Source organism: Pongo pygmaeus, chromosome 7 (assembly GCF_028885625.2).
Source record: "Pongo pygmaeus isolate AG05252 chromosome 7, NHGRI_mPonPyg2-v2.0_pri, whole genome shotgun sequence".
NCBI classification, from domain to species: Eukaryota; Metazoa; Chordata; class Mammalia; order Primates; family Hominidae; genus Pongo; species Pongo pygmaeus.
The window spans coordinates 143,636,086-143,656,077 of NC_072380.2; the positions used below are offsets into that span (position 1 = coordinate 143,636,086).

At 43.5% G+C, this 19,992-nt stretch overlaps 1 protein-coding gene across 3 annotated transcripts in view; it reads right to left on the reverse strand.

Annotated features, from left to right (window-relative positions):
• Positions 1 to 1,762: 1,762 nt before the first annotated feature.
• The window catches only part of ADCY8 (adenylate cyclase 8), a 260,213-nt gene continuing 241,983 nt past the window's right edge, over positions 1,763 to 19,992 (reverse strand). For 2 of the 3 annotated variants that reach the window (XM_054499609.2, XM_054499608.2), the window contains exons 15-17: positions 6,844 to 6,936; positions 5,163 to 5,277; positions 1,848 to 2,339 (exon numbers count right to left, since the gene is read on the reverse strand). In XM_054499609.2, the coding sequence (XP_054355584.2) occupies positions 1,852 to 2,339; positions 5,163 to 5,277; positions 6,844 to 6,936 (696 nt within the window). In that variant the 3' untranslated portion in view covers positions 1,848 to 1,851. Of the gene's footprint in view, positions 2,340 to 5,162; positions 5,278 to 6,843; positions 6,937 to 19,992 lie in introns of all 3 variants that reach the window. The other variant, XM_054499607.2, reaches the window with a different exon arrangement.

The following is a 19,992-nucleotide window of genomic DNA, read 5'->3' on the forward strand; positions in this document are numbered from 1 at the left end:
TGGTAGAGGGCTTTATAGTATACTGAGGCTTTTCACATGTCATCTTCACATTCCATTGGGGCCTTGCATGAATTTGGAGGGAGCATACTTCTTTGATATGTATATTGTTTCCTAGAGCAAACAGCATCCCAAATGTGGTTCAAAGTTCAAGGTTTACCTGAATCAATTCCCTCTCTGCTTTGTGCCTCAAGAGAAGACAGCTTCACTTCTAACATTAGGGTCCCACTTGAGATGCCTCAGGTAGATTTTTTTGAGGGTATATCTACGGTGGATTTGTTACCTGGCACCAAGTTTCTTTTAAATGGGATGGTGTTCAGAGTCAAGTGTTTAGAGAATGATTGGGATTTTGTAATTCTCATTCAATTACTTAAACCTTGTACCTCCAACATAGCGCTTACCAGAATAGCTTAGTGTTTATAAACATGGACTCTGGGCTCAGAAAGACTCAGGTGCCTGTGGCATAGGCAATTACATTTCACTTTTCCTTTTGGTAAGGGAACACAGGAATCATCCATTCCCTAACTTCCCCTGCAGTGAGGTGGGACAGAAAGATGACGTATGCCTGGTAGCTAAGACCTTCTAAGTGATTCTTGTTTCTTTCCATTTTTTCTCCTCAGTTGGCTCGATAGAGAGGGCCAAGAAGAGAACTCCAATGCAGAAGGAGGTTAGGCTCCCCGAAAATTGCACAGGAGACCCCTTGACACATATCCAATAGAACATGAGCAAGAAATACATCTTTTATTGTGTTTTAGCCACCAAGATTGGGAGTTGTTATAGCAGTTGGCTTTTATTGAACAATATAGTTATGAAGCTAGTTCTACAACTAACTACATGACCTTGGCCAAATCCTTTAATTTTTCTGGGCTTTCTCACCTATATGAATTTTTCCTGGCAGTCTTGTGGTCATAAGCACATAGGTGTCTTCCAGGAAACAGTGTGCTTGCCCACAGTAGCTCACTTACCCATTGCCTTTCTCATTGTTCCTCCAATGTGCCGGACTTGATCCCCCTCTGGGCTTTTGCACTTGCTGTTACTTTTTCTTCTGAAACTTTTCTCTCAGATCTTATGAGTCATCTCTTTCTATTATTTAGGGCCAATCTTTGACATCACATCTTCAAAAAAGCCTTCCCTGGTGCCTCAGTTAAATCAGCATCCCTGTCCTCCCATTCTTTATCCCAAGTGGCCAACTTAATTTTCTTTGTTGCCTCTACCTCTATCTGAAAGCAGATTATTATCCCAAGTGGCCAACTTAATTTTCTTTGTTGCCTCTACCTCGATCTGAAAGCAGATTATTTATGTATTGGTTAATAAGAATATTATATATTATTCCCCAACCAGAATGTTAGCTCTGTAAGGGAAACACTTTTGCTAGGATTTCCCTGGAGCATAGGACAGCCATAAGCACATTGTAGTTGCTCAGAAAATACTGATGAATGTACTGGTCAAGTGCTGTGAGGATTACAAGAGGTCATTACGTAAAAAATTTGGCGCTTGGCCTGGCACATGGCAAGTGCTCAAAAATAGCAGATGGTGGTGAGTATCTGACTGTATGGAGTTTCTGTTCACTTCACACGTCCCTCTTTTCCACCTAGTTGTAAGTCTCTCAAACTCTCAAAGTCAGAAACTAGATCTCATTTATCTTTGCTTCCCAACAAACCTTGTACACAAGAGGTGACCAACAAACATTTGTGAAGGGAACATTTGAAGAGAACCTCAAATTGTGTCCTTGATCTGGTACATTCAAAGACCAACGAAACCATCCTTGTTCTAAAAAAAATTAAACCTTTTTATTAGTATATTTATTTTATATATAAAAGAAATACAAAAAAAAGAAACACAGAGAAAATGCTTTTATGGCAAATCAGATTTGTCGGTGCCTTCAGCTTGGGCTCCAGGCTCCGTCCCGCTGGGTGACAACAAAGTCCGCCGGTTGTAATGACCCTTGATGATTCCCGTGTTGTTGTTCTCATTGAGTAGCTGCTTCTGCCTTTGCCTATTGAGGGACTGGACAAGTCCCAGGACAACCGCGGCCAGGGAGTACTGCCCAGGCAGTCTTCTTGGGGGCAAGATGAATGGGTTGGGTTGGACTCTTCCCAGGAGAAAGTACGTTTTGATTTTTCCTTCCTGTTCACTGATGCCCTTCACATAAATCTCCCCTCGGTAATCAAAGGCAAAGCCCTGGTCCTTCAGGATGAGATAGGTCTCCTCTGGGACTTGGATCCGGCCACTAACCCCCGTGCTGTCCATTCGGCTTGCCAGGTTCACAGTTTTCCCCCAAATGTCATACTGTGGTTTCTTAGCGCCGATAACGCCAGCTACCACTGAGCCGTGGCTGATGCCTGGGGGGTGAACCAAAGGAGCAAGAAGTCAGAGGGAGAAGAGGGACAATGGAGTGCCTGGACCCCTCCCTGGGACAGTGATCACTGTGTGTGGGGTCTCTGTGGATGAACGGGAGGGTCCAGATCCTGCCCCCAGTCACTTATTAGATGTATCACCTGGGTCAGTTAATTAACCTATTTGGACCTCACTTTTCTCATCAGTAGAATGGAAATAATTAAAGGCAGATTTAATGAGATAATACAAGTAAAGCCACTGTGGCATAGTGCCTGGCAACCAGTGAGTGTTCAATTGAATATAATTATTATTGTCATATGAGCACTGACTTGTCTTAGTCTGTGGGATGATCAGAGCATGGACCAGAAGTCAGGACCCTAGGATCTCCTGCTTCTGCTGACACAGTGCTCTGAGAGCCTGGACAGGACTTTTCCCTCTCTGTTTTAGCCCAGGTCCTCAGCATCATTCCCTTGGTCCATGGTGATGGCTTTCTAACTGTCTTCCCTGTCTCCTCCCTTGTCCCCTTGAGCTCGTCCTCCGCACTGCTGCAGGAGCGGGAGGGCTCTTTCTGATCAAGTTGCACATCTGATCAAGTTACAACCCACTTAAATATCTTCCAGGGCTCCTTTCACTTACAGGATAAAGCCAATGATCCTTAGAATCACCATCAAGAACCTCTCTGATATGGCTTTTGCCTGATTTTCCAGCCTCATTTATCCCACTCTCTTCGTTACTGCTGCATTATATCCACACTGAACTGCTGGAGTTTTCCTAACTTTCCAGCCAGTACCCACCTTTGTGCCTTTGTCCTGACTTTCCCCCTGCTTGGGCTATTACTTCCCCACACTTTCACAGTTTATCTGGTAAATACTTTCAAAGACAGTTTCAGTGCCTCCTCCACTAGGAAGCATAGAGTTCCAGAAATGGTAGCATTTCACTAAACCTGTTAGTGGGCATGTATATCTCTTTCTAAAAGACAATTATTTCATTCTACAAACATTGACTAGGCACTTGCTATGAGCCAGGTACAGTCCTAGGCATTGGGGATATGGTGGGAAAGGAAAGAAATACAGCCCTGGTCCCCATGGAATTTACCTTCTACTGGGGAGACATAGAAAATAATTTTACAAATGTAATATAATATTAATGAATGATTAGGGCTACAAAGAAAAATCGATGAGGGTAAAATAATGGAGAAAGATGGAAGAGAGTATATTTTGGAGTAAGGGGGTTAGCAAAGACCTTGTTGAGCAGAGAATATGGTGGGAATAGCCATGGAGATATCTCGGTAAGATTATTCCAGGCTGAGGCAAAAGCAAGACACATATACACACTGATATAAGTGACTGGAAATTTGAAAATCTCACTCTATGGAGTACATGGGTATCACAATGATAGTTAGCTCTTTAAAATTTGCAGAGAACTTTGACAGCCAATATCCCGTTTGATTCTCATATTATTATTGTGTGGTAGGGAGGCAGAGGAGGTAATAATTTAACACCCAGCTTACACAGGAGGAAACGGAGACACAGACGGTTTAAATGATTCACCCAAAGTCATACAGCTGGTTACAGCAGACCCAAAACACAAATTGAGATGCTTAATTCAGTTGGGAAGTTAATTTTCCAACCTCTGAGATCAGTGAAACTATACTAGGAGTATAAATGTCATGGCAAGGGTTGACCCTGATTTGGCAACATTTTCAGAATTTACTTAGAATATCTCTGTTCAGCATTACAGTTCCCTTTTTATTCCTGGTTCAATTGTGTAGTCAACAATTTCAGAAATGACATTGATAAGATTGATGGAAGATGTGGGAACAAACGTTGAACATCCCATCCATAGATCAAAAACATAAAATATAAGCCCTTTAATGCAAAGAACAAAGACATATGGCATTCCTTACATCTGACAAGTCAGATATTGGTATTTCTTGACCTCTTTTTCTTGAAAGCTGCTAAGGGAGAAGCAGATAAAGTAAAATGGCATATCAGCCAGAAGATGTCTGCAATGTGAGGACTGTAGCAAAAGTTATTTTAAACTGCACTCTGGCAGACAGAATGTCATTGTCTCAAAGTTAGGAAATGCTGGAGCTGCTGCTGGTGTGGCTGTTTGGCTGTGTGATCTTAGGCTAGTTACTCCCTTTTTCTAGGCCCGCATTTACTCATCTACAAAATGAGAATGTGGACTAGACCATGGGTTTTCAGACTGCATTTTAGGAGGTCATTGAGGCTCAGTAGAGATGTGGAAGGAATGGCAAATTATAAAGGATTATCATTGATTGCAGTGATGAATGTTATGTCGTCGGTTTGTGCAGTGATGTCTTTAAGCCTAAAGAAAGGGTGAGCTTTGTGGCTAAGTAAAGCCTGTCCCTGGAAATATAGTATCTGCCATCCTCAGGAGTAGAATCCTGCTTTTGTCTGAAGGAATTATCCTGAAGACCCTGAGAGCAATACATTGACCACCAGCATTGAGCTACCCAGGAGTCAGAATTAAATGACTGATTAGTCAGCTACATCTCTATGCACGACCTTGCATGGGCAGGCAAGTTGGAAGAGGGGTTCACAATAGTCTAGCATTTGCCAAAGGCTGGCTGCTTTGTATTGCTGCACACAAGCCAGTATCCTACTCTTGTTTCTAGCATCTTGACTGAGAGGAAACTAAGAAAGGCCTGAGCTGACCCTGTCCCTATCCTTGGCAGGGTCATGCTAGATCTATTGCATTTTGCAGGAAAAAGCTTCCCTGGATTGATGCCCAAGGCAGGGGAGGGTCTGTTGGAGCAAGGTCAGCTGGCTCTATCAGGCCCCACCTCTGCAGCTGCTACTCACCAATCCGGAGTTCAAAATTGTTGAATGAATGCTTGTTGATCTCCTGTATGCTTTCTGTCAGGGCGAGTGAGAAGTCAGCCAGAGCACACAAATGTCCCCACTTGTCTTCACATTGCTGAAGCAAACATGAGGAGAAGAATTCATTTAATGCGGAATGTGGGGGAACATTAACATTTCTGCAGCAGGGGCTTTACGTCCTAACCCAACCCTACCTGCACATCCCTTAAAGGAAATCATGTGGGTGAGCCCCTCTATACTCAAGTCACTAGTATCTCAGAACATGGGAAGACATGAGATTTGCTTGCAAGAGTGTAGTATATGTGGGTCATTGTGTTCCTTCTTCCACATCTACACCTGTCTGTTCAGGTTGATGTAGCATCAATTCCTTAGTGTATGCTCACTGGCATGTGTGTGAATGGGTGTGAGTGTATGTGTGTATGTGCGTGTGTGTTGGGGGTGTGTGGATGTGTGGGTGGGGGTGTGTGGATGTGTGTGGACGTGAGTGTATGTGGGTATGGGGGTGTGTGTGTGTGTATGTGCTCCTATGTATGTGTAGCTTTTCCAATCTAAGAATTGTGTCTATTTCCTTTGAATTGCTCAGTGTGTGTTTAAGGGATACATTTGCTTACAAAACTCCTAAGGGAAGTGCTGCATAAGCCTCTGGGCCTCTCTGAACATCAGTTTCCAAATCTATAAAACGGGGATAAGCATACTTGCCCTTCCTACCTCATAGGTATTGAATGAGATTTTTTATATGAGAGAACTTTGTGCCCCTGTAGAACAGAGGTTAGCAAATAGTTTCAATAAAGGCCAGATAGCCAATATTTTAAGCTTTGTGGACCATATGGTCTTTGTTGTGACACTCAACATTGCCATTTTAGCTTGAAAGGAGCAATAGGCAAAATATAAATGAATGGGCATGGCTGTTTTCCAATAAAGTTTTATTTATAAAAACAGATGGTGGGCCAGATTTGACCTGTGGGCAGCAGTTTTTTGATCCCTGCTGCGCACGTACCAAATAATAACCAGCATGAGTTTCATCCCAGATAGTCACTCTTGAAGTATTTTATTGTTTTTAGTTGGAAAAAAGCATACGAAGGATTGGAAGAAATTGATGAGAATTCCATTTCCCCAAGTATCTTGGACTCATATTCATTTAACACTAATTGAGGACTTTACTAGATGCAAGGCTTTGCTTGGGGAGCATGACATTATCTGAGCTAATTCATCCATTAACCCTGGAAGGTAGACAGTGTTGCTATTTAACACCAGTGCCTGGAACACAGTCAACACTCCAAAAAGCAGCAGCTGTTATTATTATTATGTAAGACTTTTGAAAGACAAAACAAAAATAGGAAAAAAGAGGCTAGTATTAGGGGTTTAGTAAGATCCACAACTAAATCACAATAGGGTATTTCTTGGCTCTTGATTTTGTTCAAGGGAACAATGAGGTTCAGAACAAAGTCTAGAAGTTTCTCAAAAAAGCAGCATGGCTTCATCTGGTAGACTCTACCTATCTTGGGGGCAAATCCGCATCACATAACTATTATAATTCAGTCCATTAGATTTTCTCCCCATCTTTCCCCAAGGATCTTGGCGACAGAGGCTTCACCACCATCAGTGACATGACAACAGCAAGACCCCTGCCATGCCTTGTGACTGAGTCCAAAGAGTCCTTTACCTGTTTTTCAGGTGACAGGCCTGACACGGCCATGTAGGTGCTACCAATGGTCTTAATCTTTTCAATGTCTTGAAATCGGTCTTCACCAAGCAACTGAAAGAGAGCCAGGCAATGGTGTTAGCCCTGGTGTTTATTCTTCCAGCAGCCTGGGCTCCTGAAAACAGGCCCCTGGCTCACAATGAGCTACCTCTGATGGTTCAGTATCCTCTCGTTATCTGTTTTTCTCTCTGAGAATCATGCTTTCAGCCAGTCAAATGTATTTAATGAGCACTTGCTAAGGGTCAGGAGTGGAGATGGGTGTAAATTGGTACTCTTTAAGGAGTAGGTCTGCCCCTTCACATGTAAGTCAGATCCTGTCCCTGCTCTGTGCCAAACCTCCTATGGCTTTCTGTTTTACTCAAGGTCAAAACCAGTCTTCACTGTGACTCGCAAGGCTTGCCAAGACCTGTCCGCTCTCTTATTGTCTCCCTCTCTCACTCTGCTCCAGCTGCACTGATCTCCTTTGCCCCTTGCCACACTGACCTGAGAACAAGCTCAGCCTGCTTTGGCCTCAGGACTTCTGCACCTGTTGTTCCCTTGCTGGGCTACTCTTCCCTCAGACAACTATATGGCTTACTCCCTCACCTCCTACAGGTCTTTCCTCAAATCTCATCTTTGCAGTGCAGTCTTCTTGACTACCTTACTTAAAATTGAACACAGCATCCCATTCCCACATACATATTCTTATCTTCCTTCCCTGTTTTACCTTCTCTCCTTAGCACTTATCCCTGATATTGCTTATTTATTGTCCTCTTCCTCACGGGAATGTAATATTCCTGGAGCATGTATTTTCCCCTGTTGTGTTTACTACTCACCACCTAGACAGACTGTAGAGATGAATGAACGAGTGAATGATTAAATGAAGGAATGGGTGCTATCCTGGGACATTTCCTTTACCTTTACCTGTGGTTTTGGTTTTAATGCTAAGAGAGGGAAATCTTGGTGTCTTATTTAGCAATGGTGGTAGGCAGAATAATGCTTCCTGAACCCAGGCCCCAAAGATGCCCGTGTCTTAATTCCTGGAACCTGTGCATATGTCAGGTTACATGACAAAAAGGACTTTGCAGAGCCTCTGGAAGGAGCACAGCCCTGTAAGGTTCATTTTGGATTTGTGACCTCCAAACAGTAAGATTATAGATTTCTGTTGTTTCAAGCCACTAAATTTGTAGTCACTGGTTACAGCAGCAGTAGGAAATTAATACAGTAACTATTCACTGAGTTCTTATATGTTGGATGAATAAGATACATGAGCTCTACCAACCCAAGTAGGGAGGTCAGATGTTAAAAATAAGTACACAGAACATGCCCTAGTTCAATTTTAATAGAATTTATGTTGGAAATATACAGGGTAGAGGGATGAGGAGATCAGGCCATTTTGATCTAATCTGGAGGATCTTGGAAGGGATCCCTCAGCAAGTGATTTCTAGCTTCAGTTCTAAAGGGTGAGGAGGGGTTTTTCTAGCAGTGAGTGTATGAGTTTGCGTGTGTTGGGGAAGCTAGGGGCACGGGAAGGGGAGCATCCAGAAATAGGGACCAGCATAGATGAGGTCTGGAGGTTGGGGAGAATGTACAGGAGGTCCAAAGAGTGAAGACGAGGCCAGTTTGGCCACAGTGTGGTAAGCCAGGCTATAAGTTGAAGGAAAAGAGCTGAGAGAGGTAGTGGGGGCCAGAACACACAAGGCCCTGGAGGACACACAGATGATATTGAAGACAATGGATCTCTATGCTAAGAGTAGTGACAAGCACTGAAAGGGTGTAGGCAGAAAGAGACCGAGTCAGGTTTGGATTTTGGAAAGGTCATTCTTATTGTCATGAGGGGAGGGAAACATGAGGGGAGACCTACTGCAAGATCCAGGCAGGTGATGACAATGGCTTGGGTTAGGGATGGAGTCAGATATATGGATATTTTGAAAGATTATATTGGTGGTGATAGAATCAACGAGATTGGTGCTGTGTGGCCTTCCTGCAAATTAGCTTCTAACATTTGCTAGTCCCAGATGTAGATTCGTATGTGTGTGCCTGTGTGCAACTATGTGTACATATTGCATGTGGGTGTGGGTGTATATGTGCATATATGTGTGTATGGTGTTTATGTGCGTGTGTGTCCACCTGCATACACACATGTGGGCACATTTGTAGTGATGTGTGTGTGTCTACATGTGTACAGTACATGTGTGCATGTGTGATGTTTATGTGCACATGCATGTCATATATGTGTCCACATGCATGCATTTGTGTGAGTATGCATTTGCATGTGTGCATGTGTGTGTTCTCATGCCTGTGTCCACATGTATGTGTGCCTGTGTGTGGGTGTGCACACACATGCATGTTGTTTATGTGCATGTGCATCCACATGTGTGCATTTGTGTGTAGTCATGCACATATGTGTAATATGTGTGTGGTGTTTATGTGTATATGTGTGTCCATGTGTGTGTGTGTGTGTGTGCATGCGTTTGTGTTCAAGGCAGTCACGGGGCAGAGAAGGGGAGTCAAGAAAGTCAAGAATAGTTTTGGATTATACCACATGCTTGTTTATCACATGCACATCTATCACAGGCACTTATTTCATATTGGCTTGGTGCTATGCACCAAGATTGACAAGCTATAAACTCACGTACAATATTTCTCTTCATCTGTTGTTGAACACTTAATTTGATTTCATATCCTGGCAATTGTGAATGATGCTGCAGTGAACACGGGAGTGCAGACATTCTTTTGGCATATTGATTTCGTTTCCTTTGGGTATACACCCAGTAGTGGGATTGCTAAGTTTCCATCAATGGATGAGTAAATTTAAAAAATGTGTTACATATACACAAGGGAATACTATTCAGCCATAAAAGAAGGAAATCCTGTCATTTTAGAAAACATGGATGAATCTGGAGGGCATTATGATAAGTGAAATAAGCCAGGCACAGAAAGACAAATGTCATATAATCTCACACATACGTGGAATCTACAAAAGTTGAACTCATAGAAGTAGAGAGTCAATGGTGGGGACTGGGGATGGGGGTGAAGAGGGGGTGGGGAGATGCTTGACAATGGGCACAAACTCACAGATAGGAGGAATAAGATCTGTTCTACTGCACAGTAGAGTGACTATAATTAATAATAATATACTATATATTTAAAAACAGCTAGAAGGAAGGCTTTTAAATTTTCTTATCACAAATAAATGATAAATGTTAGAGGTAATGAATATGCTACTTATTCTGTTTTGATCATTACATATTATATACATGTATCAAAACATCACATTGTACTCTATAATATGTATAATTATTATTTGTCAATTAAAACAAAACTTTACGAAATAAAAAAATTTGCAACTTTATTTGCCCCAAATTGGAAACTACTCCATAACAAAAATAATAAACTCTTGAAACACACAAGAATATGATAAATCACAAACAAATTACACTAAGTGAAAGAAGCCAGATATTAAAGAGTACCTATCATGATTATTTCATTTATATAAAATTCTAGAAAATGCAGAGTAACCTATTGTAATAGAAAGCAGATCAATAGTTGCACTGGAATGAGGGGACAGCGAGGAGCAGGAAGGAGGAATTACAAAAGTATGAATAAACTGTTGGGAATGATGGATATGTTCAGGATCTTAATTCTGGTGATGTTTCATGGGTGTCTAAACATATCAAAACTTATCAAATTGTATATTTTATATGCAGGTTTTTGAATCAACTATAACACAACAAATCTGTTAAAATAATTACATAAAACCAAATATATGCTCTTAAGAGTAAAGACATTCCCTAAACTCTAATGGGCTGGCTGATCTCAATGTCGTGGGCTACCTAGACAAGTTGAAGCATGTATCTCTGTGCCTGGCCTCTCCTCTGAGGAAGCTTCGTGGGTGCCTCTCTCTGCACCAACAGCCCTCGTCTGTCATCACCACATTATATTGAATGATTGGTGTTTGCCATACCAAGTGGACAGTATAATTTTGGAGAGTGGGTACAACATTGCATGTTTCCTTGTACTCCAAGTCTAATGGTCTGGGATGCACTGATAATTGTTAATATTCCTTGGAAACACTAGGTGATATTTGGATGTCTTCTTACCTCAGTGCAGTTTAAGAAAGCTTCACCCGACATCCATAATATACCTTGCAACCCTGTGCAGTCAATATTTTGTCCCCATTTTATATAGGAGGAAATTGAGGCACAGAGGGGTTGACGGAATTGCTAAAGGCCACCCAGCTAAGAAGAGTCAGAACAGAATTTGAATCTTGATTGCCTGACTCCAAAGTCACGCCTGCCTTTCCTGCTACCTTGCCTTAAAGCAGTGATTTTCAAAGTGTGGTCCCATAAGCATCACCTGGGAACTTGGTAGAGCTGCAAAATTGTGGCCCCTTCAGTCCTACTGACTCAGAAACTCTGGGGATGGGGCTTGGCAACCTGTGTTTTAACAAGCCTTCCAGGTAGTTCTAGTGCATGTGTGAGTTAGAGAAGCACCACTTTAAAGGAAGAGAATGAGCTGCCTGGGGGATAGTCAAGTCATTCATTCATTTATTCATCCAGTAGGTAGTTATTGAATGTTATATTCCAGGCACTGAGCTAGGGATACAAAGTCTTTGCCTTTGATGGGCTTGCTGTGTCCTGAGTTGCACATCCCCACACATCATGGACAAGTGCATGCTGCTTTGAGGGCTGGAGTTAATGTGGATTTGAACTTCTCTTCCAGATTTGAACTTAGACTACATGGTTCTGTGGTGTTTTCTACCTAAGCGCTGAATAAGCCATGGCACATTTCAATTCCCATTCTCAGATGTGATTATTAGAGAGACCCATGGGATGCGTTGGCTTTGAATTCCCCAGTTTGAAACGATTTAGGAGGGTGAAACGTCAAAGCCTCCTGTCTCCTTGTTTTTAACATCTATAAGTATTCATGTATGGTAGGGGCTACGATAGTACACAATCCCATTATAAAGTAGCCTGTTCTGTTTTTGTGACCTGCATGTCAAAGTTCACTCTATGCCTCACGGAACACAGCATGTCTCCACCTCTGATTACACAGGAAGCCTTGCCACCCTCCTCAACTTTCTAAATATCTACTCTGCTGAGACTTTAACTTGGGGTTTGCAGTTGAGGCTTTTCAAAGAATCAAGCCTCACAGTTTTGGTGGTGGTGGGGCACAGACAGGTCATAGATGAACAGGATTTAGTTCCAGGTCATCCATTTTACTCCCATCTATGCTGGTTGGTAGGGATTCACTCCCTGGGGACCTCAGCTCTTCCCAGGCAGCTCAGGCCACTGTTGGGAAGCCTCTGAATGAGAGAGCCTTCCTCCGTCGATCCATTATGCCTTTGGGCTGAGATGGCAGCTCTGGGGCAATATAGAAAGAGCCGAACCCTTCTCCATGGGCCAGCCCTTCAAGTGATGGTGCTCAGAAGTGGTTCTTACATCTCTCCTATTTCCCAAATCTCCTTTGAATTTCCCTGAAGTAATCTCTTGATGATGTAGTTTCCAGATCTATAGTACTCAGTTTACACGTTCACGCCCTTTCCCAAATTCTTGGGAACAGCATGGGCCAACAGCTAGAACATGGTTCTGTGTGGTTCAGCACAGGTGGGTTGGGTCTCCTCTTCTTTTACACTACATACTTTTTGGCTTCAAAGTCAAAACTAAACAGGCATAAATCCTGTTCTCATGAAGCTTATACTCTATTGTGGGTGAAGAACAATCAAAAAGAAATTTTACAGCAGGCTGTATGCCGATGGGAAAGATCTAGCAAAGAGGGTGATGGATGGAGTCGGGAAAAAAGGGAGAATGCTGGAGCAGCATGCCTAGGTGACAAGGGATGGGACCTATGTATGCCTGTGGGGCTCAGCCCTCACCAGGAGCCCTGAGAGTTCCTCCCCATTCCTGGAGAGAAGGCACATATGTGCACACAGGGGCAGATGCAGGTAAGTGGAGTGGGCTGGAGAAGTGCCTGGAGAAGACAGGAAAAGTGTGCTGACTTCTGGTTTAAGAAATTGCTTATGACATACTGATTTAAAGGCAAGGAACTAGCTCTAGCCTTCCTCTTACATGTTGTGTGCCCAGGGGCTGTGGCATAGGTATTTTCCTGTTTCAAGGAGAAAGTACCTGAGACTTGGTGATGCAGCTAGCTCACCTCCAAGGCTGCACAGGGCACAGCTTTAACCACATGTCTGAAGTGAACCTTTGGCAGGAGATTATAGTAGTGCACACCTGCTTCTACAGGCACTTCTACAGCTCATTCTACTTACCTGCACCTGTGTGCACACATGTGCCTCTCTCCAGGTGTTAGGAGGAACTCTCAGTGCTCCTGGTGAGGGCCGAGCCCCACAGGTGTTTACAGGTCCATCCCTCGTTGTGTAGGCATGCTGCTCCAGCATTCTCCTTTGTCCCTGACTTCATCCATCTCACCCTCTCTGCTAGATCTTTCCCATCGGCATACAGCCTGCTGTGAAATTTCTTATCCTACAGCAGTCTTTCTTGACGTCACTTTCCTTTCTACTTGTCTCCTTTTTTTGCTGTACAACTTCTGAAAACAGTTGTCTAGACTGATTGCTTCCAATTTCCTCCTCCCCATTTTTTCCTAAGCCTGGTCCTGCCATGCCACTGAAACTGCTCCTTTCCAGGTCCTGGAGGCCCTCCATGTCCCATGCTGCTGGCTGTCCTCAGACTCACTTCTCTTGGGCTACCAGCAGCACTGGACCCAGCTGATTGGGCTCTACTCCTGTTATACCTTTGTTCCTACTTGGCTTCCCCCACTTCAGATTTTACATCCACTTCACTGGTGATGCTTCACCAGTCTCTGTGGTTAATTCCTTCTTTCCACCATTATCTTATTTCACAGGTGGGCCTCAGGGCTCAGGCCTCAGACCTCTTTTCTTTTCCATCTAACTCATTTCCTTGTCGTATCATCGTGTCTTACAGCTGTAAATACAATCTCTTTGCTGAAAACTCCTAACTGCATGCCCTACCTTGACCTTCAGACTCAGTACGGAATTGCTTACATGATGTCCTCATTATAGGTCTAACAGGTGTCTCAGATCTGCCATTCTCAAAGCTGGCCCCTTGATCCTCCTCATTGACCCCCATCTTGGTTAGTAGTGTCTCCATTTTACCAGTTGCTTCAGAATAAAACCCATATAACCCACATCTAATCTATCAGCAGATCCTTAGCCCTATCTTTAAAGACATTCAGGTTCTGACCCCGTCTCATCACCTCCTTGGTCCTAGCCACCCTCATCCATTTTCTTTTATTTAAATAAGCCTCTTAAGTGACTCCCTTCTTCCACTCTTGACCCTGTTCTTCACACAGAGCTGAGAGGAACCCTGTTAAAATAGAAGTTAGGTTACATCACTTCTCTGCTGGAAACCTTTGTAGCCATCCCCATCAGTCTCAGAGTAAAAGCCAAAGCCTTTGCTCTGGTCCTGGTCCATGAGGTCCTGTAATATTTGGCACTCTGGCCCTTCTCTCCATCAGCCACTGACCCTGCCATGCTGGTTTAAAGGCAGGAACCAGCTCCAGCCTTCTTCATGCATGTTGTGTGGCCAGGAGCTGTGGCCCAAATCTTTCCCTGTCTCAAATAGAAAGTACCCAAGACATGCTGATGCAGCTGGCTCACCCCTAAGGCAGCACAAGTCAGGTTCCATCACCTGACTTGCTCAAGAGAACAAGAGAATGCCTGCTGCACACACCCTCCTCAGGGCTTAGAACTTGGGCTTTTCCTTGCCTGCTGCCATGCCCCCCAAGCTGTTTCTCTGGATCAGTTCCACTTCCTCATCTCCTCCAGGCCTCTCAGTAAGCCCTTTCTCAGAACCTTCTCTGAAATTGCACTATGGGTGTCCAAACATCTCGGTTCACCCAGGTCGGAGGGATTTTTTGAGATGCAAAACTTTTAGTGCCGACACCAGGAAAGTCCTGGGTAGGCAATGAGTGGGTGACTTTAATTGCACCCCTCCCTCCAAACCTTCCTTCCCATGTTCCCTGCATTATCTTCCCCCACCGAATGTATCTCTGTCTATTGTACAACATATTTACTTGTTATTCTTTTTGATTGTTCTTCACCCACAATAGAGTATAAGCTTCATGAGAACAGGATTTGTGCCTGTTTAGTTTGTCATTATATCCCATGGGCACAGGGCAGGCCTTCACTAGATACTGGTTCAATAAGCCCATAAACAGCAACTTCTCTGAGGCTGGCTTTCAGTGTCAATCTTGTCAATGAAGCAAGATTCAGTTAATCACTGCCACATGGACTTCATATCCACAGTGCATTTCCAGGGTGGAAGAGTATTAGTTGCAGAATGATGAGAAGTAGAACATATTAGTTTAGAAGATCATAAGTGCACCTCTCCCTTCCTTTTAAACAAACTGACATTTTATCCCTATGCACTTCTAAAAAGGATGTGAATAGTGTGAATAGTATACTGGGTTAAATAGTGCCTCTCAAAAATTCATGTCCTCACAGACTCTCAGAATGTGATCTTATTTGGAAATAAGTTTTTTGCAGAGTAATTTTTAAAGTTAAGAAGAGGTCATATTAGATTAGGGTGAGCCTTAAATCCATTATGGCTGGTGTCCTAATAAGAAGAAGAGCGGGCACAGAGACACACACAAGGAGAAAGCCACGAGAAGACGGAAAGAAATTGGAATGATGCCGCCACAGCCAGCCAGTCACCACCACCAGAAGCTGGGAAGAGGCAAGGCAGGAGTTTTCCCTAGAGCCTTCAGAGGGAGCAGGGCCCTGCTCACCCCTTGATCTCACTCTTCTTGCTTCCAGAACTGTGAGAGAATGCATTCTGGATTTTTTGTTTGTTTGTTTTGAGACAGAGTCTCGCACTGTTGCCTGGGCTGGAGTGCAGTGGTGCGATCTCGGCTCACTGCAACCTCCACTTCCCGTGTTCAAGTGATTCTCCTGCCTCAGCCTCCCGAGTAGCTAGGATTACCAGCACCCACCACCACACCTGGCTCATTTTTTTGTATTTTTACTAGAGACGGGGTTTCACTATGTTGGCCGGACTGGTCTCGAACTCCTGACCTTGTGATCCGCCTGCCTCGGCCTCCCAAGGTGCTGGGATTACAGGCGTGAGCCACAGCGGCCGGCCTCTGTTGTTTAAAGACACCAAATGTGTGGTACTTTGTTACAGCCACACTAGAAACAAATACACATAATAATAAAATGAACTCTGAATGATCATAGTTCTGTGCCAAGTGTATTAGTCTGCTCAACCAGCCATAATGAAAACAAACAACAGAAACTCATTTCTCACAGCACATGAATTTTGGGGAGGAGATGCTATTCAGTGCATCGCATCAAATACAGTCTTAAGTGCTTTTTAATCTCTGCATTTAACTTACAATGACCCTACTGTATCTCATTTTGTAGATGGGAAAACTGAGGTACATAGAGGGATTAAATAACTTGCTTAAGGACATAGAGTGAGAAAACGGCTAAATTACATAAATTCAATGCCCTTGCAGGTAACTATTAGATTAAAAATTCCAGGCTAGGGGTGGTGGCTCACATCTGTAATCCCAGCACTGTGGGAGGCTGAGGCGGGCAGATCACCTAAGGTCAGGAGTTCGAGACCAGCCTGGCCAACGTGGTGAAAACCGCTGTCTCTACTAAAAATAAAAACTCCACAGTGTACAAAGCATAAATTAAACATTTTAAAGAGATTGAAAAGTAGAGTGGAAGAGGGGATGTCTGCATATACTGGGGCACAGAACTAGGGGCTCTGCCTCCATTGATCATCTGTTTCTCTGAGTGGCACTTTGAGCTTAGTATTCTCAGATCCATTTTGCAGATGAATCAGCAGAGGCTTCATGTGGTAAAATAATGTGTCCCAAGGTCCCAGGGTGAGAAAGGGGAGACAGGACCACGCATAATTTGCAGGGCCCAGTGCAAAATGAAAATGTGGAACACCTTTTCCAAAAATTAAGACGCACATGAGAGCAATAGCAGAACATTAAAACAAGTGTGGGTTCCTTTTGTGACTGCACAGGCTGCACACTCACGAAGCTGACCCTGAGTGGGAGAGCTAGGCTCAAACTCAAACTTCACTGATTCCCAAGTCTAAACTTTGTCTTCTTATTCCCACTCTTGGCAGACATTTAGATGCAATTTCTGATTCTCTACCTTTCGTCTCCATTTAAAATTGTAATATCCTCAGAGTCTCTTGTCATCCTGGGGTGGACAGACAGGCAGACGGAGCAGAAGATGGGTTCTCTACAGACTCTCTTGTTTCAGGCATTGTCTCAAAATTAATCAGGGGCTATGAAACTTGGAAAATTCCTCCTTGAGAGGAACTCTTCTGGGAACATGGAGAACACAAGTAGGTGCTTTGCTTTGGGATGTGTGTGTGTTTGTGTGTATGTATAGCCTAATTTACAGCAGAGGCAGCTTTGTTTATTATTTTTGTTTCTTGAACTAAAGTGAAGCCCCTCTTCTGCTGTCACAGAGATTCTGCCAGTTGTGCCCAGGGTACACAGGTCTTCAGCCTTGGATCATGACTGATCTTTGCTTTCAGACCCTAACCAAACATATTTGGTGTTTTGGTAGCCCTTCAGCTGCTAATGTTTCAGCTTAAAAATCCTGGAAGATCTTCAATTGCTCACCTCCCTCCCTCTGCCTCCCTGTAACTACTTTCCCCCAGCTTTCTGCTGGCGGTGGACTGATCTGATGTGGTCCTGTGGAGAGCAGGTACTTTTCCTTCTCTTCTCTTCAGAATCACTTGGCCAAGAGCCAGCTTCAGGCTCTGGTAAGCCTCCCCCTCAGAAGATAATTTGGAGGCAGAAAGAAACTTCATTATCTCATTTAATATCCATCCAGCAGCTTTATTTACTCTATAGCTAAAAGTATCTGGGGGCATAGTGTGGTCCCTGATCAGCCCATTTGTTCACTAGAGCAAATGGGGAAGTGAGATGTGAGAGGGCTCTTCAGCCCTTTGTTGAGGCAGGGGCTGTGGGGTGAGGATCCCTTGAGTTGGGTTATTGCAAACACAGTCTTGGAGATGTGATCTGTGCAAAGTTCAGCTTTTCTCTGAGCCAGAAAGAATTTTGCATGATCTCAGGTTCCTGTGGTAATTATATCAGCAAGAAGAGAAGCATCAGTATTAAAGTGAACAGCAGGCATCTGGCTGGAACTCAGCCAGGCAGAATCTAGAGGACCTCTCTTGACAAAAAAAAAAAGGCAGGTCTGAGTGATCCAAGGACCCACACACAGGCAAAACTGAGAGTGTTTGGGCTGGCAATTCAGGCCGTGTTTTTATTTTTCCTGTTGACTATATTCTCCACTACCTTCCCCCCGCCCCACCCTTTCTCTTCCACCTCCTCCCCTTTCTTCTTTTCATCCTTCTTCTCTTCATCGCTGCCTTTCTTCTCTCTCCTCTCTCCCCTCCTCCCCATCTACTTATCCTCCCCCTCCTCTTACTCATACTTTTCCTCCTAGTCTAACGCCCATGTTCTAAAGAACCCAGCCTCCTAGACCAATTCCCTTTTCTCTACTTCCCTCTGCAAACACCCATTTCAACCACTAGGGGCACTGCCCTCTTTCTCTGCTTTCCAAGACTCTAGAGTGTCAACAATTGGGTTCACTGAGATGCAAATGTAATTCAAATGTATTTTATTGGCTACAATTTTAAAATATGAGAGGGAGCACTTTTGGAAGATGCGTTGCTATAAAGCAAACTTGTCCAACCTGCGGCCCACTGACTGCATGTGTCCCAGGACGTCTTTGAATGTGGCCCAACACAAATTTGTGAACTGTCTTAAAACATTATGAGATTTTTTTGGGGGAATTTTTAAAAACCCATCAGCTATCCTTAGTGTTAATGTATTTTATAGGTAGCCCAAGACAATTCTTCTTTCAATGTGGCCCAAGGAAGCCAAAACACCGGACACCCCTGCTATAAAGTTTAAAATACAACAAAGCCTGACGTCTTAATCTTTAGTCAGATATTTTTAATAGGGTAATTAAAAAAACTGGAAGTATGTTTTGAATTCCATTAACTTATCTTCACCTTACTATCTGCCAGCTTGTTTCTGTCCCCCCATTAATGAATTAATTCCTTTAGCAAGTACTTAGCAAGCATCTGCCATGTCCATCTCTTATGTGCTAGACACAGAGCTGGGCCCTGGAGACTTAACAAGATACAAGAATATGGTCTCTACCTTAGTGAGCTTATGGCCTAGCATAGAGGATAGGAGTTAAAGGTACTATTGTCACAAAATTGCCTTCCCCACCCCACCTTGCAAGACCCTCTGTACTAGTACACTTACCAGTGACTTCTTGTGTAAGGGCAACTAATAGTCACTCTGCCTCCCACTGGATGGTGAAGCCTTGGGAGGCAAGAAGTGATCACGTCTTATCCATCTTGACCCCCCCACACCCATCCAAGGGCAACTACGATGACTGTGTTTGAGCTTATGACTTCAAAAATCATTACCATGAAATGCCAGGTGAGAAACAGTGCAACACAAATGATTACAAATCAAAGCAGTATGGGAGACTGGGGTTCAAATCTTGGCTTTACCACTTAGCGGTATGTGACCCTGGTCATTTTTGATGTTTCTAAGTCTCAGCTTTGCTTATTTTTAAAATGAAGGCTAATCATTCCTAGCCTAAGTGTTTGTGTGAGAGGTAAATAACTATTAAATGATATATATTGAAAACACTTTGCATTTCTGGCAATACTTGTAAAAACCTATAGAGATTAGTAATATGGGTTTCTACCCTAGAACTAAGTGGCTAGTGGATGGTAAACAGGGTGGTAATGAAGGGTTTCAGCCTCTATGATAGGAGGCTTTTCAGAGCATAAGTTTTTCATTAAAAAAGGAGTGACAACATTTACCTGGATAGAGATGGGGGTTAGAAAAAAGCCTTCAACAGTAGAAGTAGTGTTTGAATTGACTGTTAAATGAATGTTAGCTTTTCAGCTGGTCATGGAGTCGAGGACAGAGGATGGGGTAAGGGCGAGGATGGCATGGCCTCCAGGCAGAAAGTGCAGTGTGTGAGAGCCAGGTGGGCTTGTTGGCTTGTAAGTAGTTACGTGGTGCTGGCCAGGTGGCCAATACTATTCAGCCACAAAAAGAAGGAAGACCTGTCATTTGCAA